Source organism: Mustela nigripes, chromosome 2, assembly GCF_022355385.1.
Source record: "Mustela nigripes isolate SB6536 chromosome 2, MUSNIG.SB6536, whole genome shotgun sequence".
Classification (NCBI taxonomy): Eukaryota; Metazoa; Chordata; class Mammalia; order Carnivora; family Mustelidae; genus Mustela; species Mustela nigripes.
In genome coordinates this window covers 95257816-95262918 of record NC_081558.1, presented here as the reverse complement: position 1 = coordinate 95262918, position 5103 = coordinate 95257816, and the positions used below count along the sequence as shown (strand labels likewise).

General features: G+C 47.2%; 1 protein-coding gene across 1 annotated transcript; it reads left to right on the top strand.

The window, feature by feature from the left end:
* The first annotated feature begins 1224 nt into the window (after nt 1–1224).
* On the top strand, nt 1225–1968 carry LOC132009999 (proline-rich protein 23B-like). Its single transcript, XM_059387988.1, has one exon. It carries the CDS (start codon nt 1225–1227, stop codon nt 1966–1968), a length of 744 nt encoding a protein of 247 aa, XP_059243971.1.
* The last annotated feature ends 3135 nt before the right edge of the window (nt 1969–5103 follow it).

Below are 5103 nucleotides of genomic sequence, written 5' to 3'. Positions count from 1 at the left end.
TATAATAATTACTACAATACGAAATGGATATGTACACAGTACGGTAATAAGGTGATCTTGCAGGGCCAGAGATTAACGCACTCAATTCCAATCTCATTTCCCCTTCACCGCCCCTGAAAGGTGATGACAGTGGTTTACAACTTCCGCAACCAAGTAATGGGCTGAGCCACACCTTCCTTTTGCAGCCACAACACACGACGCAAAAGCACCTTCAAACTGACACTCAGATTCAGGCGCAGACACCATCTTTGTAGGTGGGCCTTGTCATGTTGAACCCAGTTCTGCTTGTTCCGGGCTTCTGAGCAAACCGATTAACTCTCTGGATGACGTTTTCATCATCTGTCACTTGGGCTAAAATAGATATACTTTGTGGTTGGATTTTAGGTCAAACTAAATAAACGCTTACTGCTGATGATAGTACTATAATAATTACTACAATACGAAATGGATATGTACACAGTACGGTAATAAGGTGATCTTGCAGGGCCAGAGATTAACGCACTCAATTCCAATCTCATTTCCCCTTCACCGCCCCTGAAAGGTGATGACAGTGGTTTACAACTTCCGCAAGGGCTTAGGATATGGTCCAAAAACTCTTCCTGCTCTTCAACCCAAAGAAAAAACTCAGGTCATTTCCGGGGCGGGGCTTCGAGGAGAGAGGCCTTACAGCTCCCTGTCTAGGCAGTTTTCCACTGGTGGGAATCGAAACGCACTTTTCCGATTAAGGTCGTCCTCATCTGAGGTCAATTCAAGGAAGGCCGAGATCACACCGGCAGCCAAGCCCTAAAGTGGCACCATTGTTCTGCCTCCTAGAAGCCCACAGAAGTATTCCTTAACCACAGCCTCAGCTCTAGAGCCGCACCGATACCGCGCTCTCTACTGGGCGGAGCCTCGGAAGGGGCGGAGCCTAGCGTGACATTTTGCGACTTCGGTTCCGCCGGCGTCCCTTGAAATACCCGCGCAGATCTGTCCGTGTGAGGAACCTGGGATTCGAAGGCCCCAGGCTGAGCCCTGCGCCCGTGCTGCGCCACCAGAACCCCAGGACTCCGGCCCCAGGAGGCGCCCCCAGAACTCCAGGCACTCTCTCTCTGCGTCGCCCGGTACCGCGCTCCGCCGCTCCCGCCGCCTCACCTGTCGTCGTCGAGACCTGTCACGGCGTGCAGGACCGGGTCCCTCACACCGCCGCCAGGCCCCGAGAGCGCCGCCCGCAGCGCTGTCCGGGTGATGGGCAGCTGGCCTCGCAGCCCCAGGGCCTACCCCGAGCCCTGCTGGGGACCACCGCCAGGAGGACCCCGCCCTGCCAAGCGCCGCAGAACCCAGGAGCCCGCGGACCTGGAGGGGCCCCAGGCCGCGGACACACTCACCTCCGTGGTGGTCCTGGCCACCGGCTGTGCCCTGCAGCTGCTCCTGGACGACGTAGACCTGGTGCTGGAGCCCGAGCCGACGTCGGCCCTGCAAGTGACCGTCGGAGAGCTCACTCTCGTGCTGGTCCCCGAGGCTCTCCTGCGCTCCGGAGGGCAGGGCCACTCGCCTGCCAGCCTGGAACGGGGCGCGTTCCCGAGCGCGCCCGAGCACGACGTCGCCGTCGAGCGGGGCCTCTTCTGCGTTTCTGCCCCAGAGATGGCCGCCCAAGCAGAGGCCTACGAGGAAGACGCCGACCGCGAGTTCCTGCCGCCTCGGATGGACCCTGCAGCGGGCTCCGTACCTGGGCTCCGCCCCTGCGCTGCAAGGGTGGCCAGCCCCCACCCGCAGGGCCCCACACCGGGTGCCTGGCCTTGGGCCCCCACCCCTAGTCCAAGGAGACGCTCTCCTCTCCGCTACTTCAACCTGGACGCCCACCTTCTGGAGCCCTTCCCCAACTCGCCACTCCAACCTCTACCTCCCTCTCCGAGCCCAGGCCCCCACGCGCGCCCCCAGCGCCTTCCGGGTCCCTCTCCCAAGGCCCGGAGGCGCCTATTCCAGGAATGAACTGCTCCCACAATCCCTTGCCACCCAGCGGGCCCTTGGGAGAGGCTTCCAGGAGCCGCCGTGTGTACACTGCACAACCCGCAAGAATCACCAAGCATGAATAACGGACAGATGCTCTTTTGATGCAAGCTGCATTGCAAAATTTTGGATCAATGGCGAACCGAAACATCTGAAGGGAAATCACCTCGGCAACGAAATGGTGCTGGAAATACAGTGTGCTTCCAGAAATGCGAAACGCTGCTTAGGTTGTTTTCTCTTAAGGTTACGCTTAAGTAGCTCCATTCTCCTTAGTTTTGCACTTCTTTCTAAAACCCATCCTCTCCCCAGCACCCTACCATTGCACCTCTTCCTCCAAAATTAGACATTCCTAAAAAAAATTGGGGGTGGGGGGCGGGTTGCGCCTGGATGGCTCAGTGGGTTAAGGCTCTGCCTTCCGCTCAGGTCATGATCTCAGGGTCTTGGGATCTAGTCCCGCATCTGACTCTGCTCAGCGCGGACCCTGCTTCCCCTCTTGCCCTCTGCCTGTCTCTCAGCCTACTTGTGATCGCTTTCATCTGTCGAATAAATAAATAAAATCTTTTAAAAAAATTTTTTTTTCTTAATGGGTTTTGCCCCTAATGTCCCTGCTAGTTTGTGACAACCTTGTCATTTTGACTTTTTGATAGCTGTAGGTGTTTTTGGAGAATCTAACAAATAGGTATACTGGACAAATGTTTGTTGGATACAAAACAAACACAGAATGAGGAGCGATGATCGTGTGCCCTCCTTTTCTTAATGAGAAGGTTACCAAATGGTCTAACTAATATTGCTGGGTTGGGGGGATTTTTTCCAAAAGAACCAACTCTTTCGCATGATTTTCTTCCAATAGATTTTTAATAAAATTCTCCAGAGCTGGAACAGTTTCTAATTCTAAAGACTCTGTGTTTTGATAGTTCTAAGATCCTGAATATATTTTGTACATTGTTACTGGCATATAGAAATGATTCGTTATGTTGTTCTGGTATCCAGAAATATGATTTAATTTATTTAATGCCTTATCTGTAGATTATCTTGCTTAACTAATAAAGAGAATAATAGGACCAAAATAATGAGAATAATGTCGTTTTTACTAGCCTCTTACATTTTATTTTTTATTTTTTAATTTATTTTTTATTTTTTATTGTTTAACTAGCCAACATATAGTACATCATAATTTTTTGTTACAGTGTTCAATGATTGATTAGTTGTGTATAACACCCAGTGCTCACCCGAACAGGTGATATCCTTAATACCCATCACCAGTCACCCCTCCTCCTACCCACTTCCATTCTATAAACAGGGCATCCCTATCTTGTACCTTGTATTAATGCAAGTGCTTCTAAATTCTCCCATAAAGCATGATGTGTGCGTGTGTGCGTGCGCGCGCGTGCTCATGGTTGGTAGATAACCCTTATCCTGTTGAAGAGGCTAGTTTTGAGTCTTTCTAATCATGAAAAAATCTTGGACTTCTGTTTTGTCTATTTGAACCAACTACAAAGACTTTCTCAATTTATTGTAAATGTTGGCAGTTCATTGTGTGTGTGTGTACATAATATAGCTGCATGGAAACTTTGGGTCACTGGGTACATACAGAAACCTCCCAGCAGAGCAAATGGGACCAGGCTTGGGGCTTCAGGGATCTTAAAAATTGGATGTCCTCCTGTGGACTTGAGAAAGTAGAAAGGAAAAGAGAGTAACTGCTAGGTCACTTTAAGGGTTTTTAATGTTAAATTTTAATGCAAACTTTTCTGTATGTATAGATGACTTTCATACTTCCTTTTTTAATCTATTAATGTGGTGATGTGCACCTCCTAAAAACGGAATATCTTTACCTTTCTGCTATTCCACATTATTTGATACAATTCTAGTTCTACCTTGGGTTCTTTTTTCCTTTTTAGCTTTGTTTTGTTTTTACAAACAACCATATATACACAATTTCTAATTTTAAAATATATTTTATCAGATTTGCCTCATATTTGCCTCATAATGAAATAAATTATTCATGATAAAGCTAATGTCAACAAGATGCTCATTTTTTCTGTTGAACATTAATAATTATTATTTAGATTTGCCAGCATGCTTTGCCAGTGTTTTTGCTTCACTTTCCATTCTCACATTCTACTCCTTCATTCCATCCTCGTTTTTCTCCTTACCAAGTATGCTCTTTAAAATTCTTTCAGCTTAGTGTGTAAAGCTTAGTTTTGCATGTCTGCAAATATTCTAGTTACACCCTCAAACTTCTATAATATTCTAGTGAGAGATGGAATTCTAAAATAATTAGAGACACCTAGGTGGCTCAGCCAGTTGGGCGACCAACTCTTGATCTTATCCTGGGTCTTGATCTCAGGGTTGTGAGTTTAAGCCCCATGTTGAGCTCCATGCCCCGATGGGCTCCACACTGGGCATGAAGCCTACTTTAAAAAAATAATAAAATAAAATGAAGGGGCAGGGGGGGAGGTTGGGGGAACCAGGTGGTGGGTATTGGAGAGGGCATGGATTGCATGGAGCACTGGGTGTGGTGCAAAAACAATGAATACTGTTACGCTGAAAATAAATTTTAAAAATTAATAAAAATAAATAAATAAAATAATGCCTATACTTTCTCACTACCTTAAAGATATTGCTCTAGGGGCGCGTAGGTGGCTCAGTCAGTTAAGCCTCTGCCTTCAGCTCAGGTCATGATCCTGCGGTCCTGGGACCAAGCCCCACATTGGGCTCTTTCTCAGCAGGGAGCCTACTACTTCCGCTGCCTGCCACTACCCCTGCTTGTACTTGCACTCTCTCTCTCTCTCTAACAAATAAATAAAATCTTTTTTAAAAAAAAGATATGGCTCTATTATTTGCCTTGTCACTTATTGTCAAAGTTGAGAAGATTTCTGTCATTTGTACTGCCATTCCTTTGCAGGGGTTCTGTTTACAATTTACTATTTTTCTTGACCTTGATACACTACAGTGTCAATGTGATGTGTTTAGTGGGTGAAATTTTGCTTGCTGCAACTCAATGAGCTTTTTTAATCTGCAGAACTAACTTTTAAAAAAAAATCTCAGAAAAGGATGAGTCAGTATCTCTCAGACCATTGAATCCCTCTCTAATATCTGGAACTTCGAATGGATAAA

What these genes read in the sequence shown, in the direction of transcription:
- LOC132009999 (XM_059387988.1), top strand. Translation starts at nt 1,225, where the DNA reads ATGGGCAGCTGGCCTCGCAGCCCCAGGGCCTACCCCGAGCCCTGCTGG.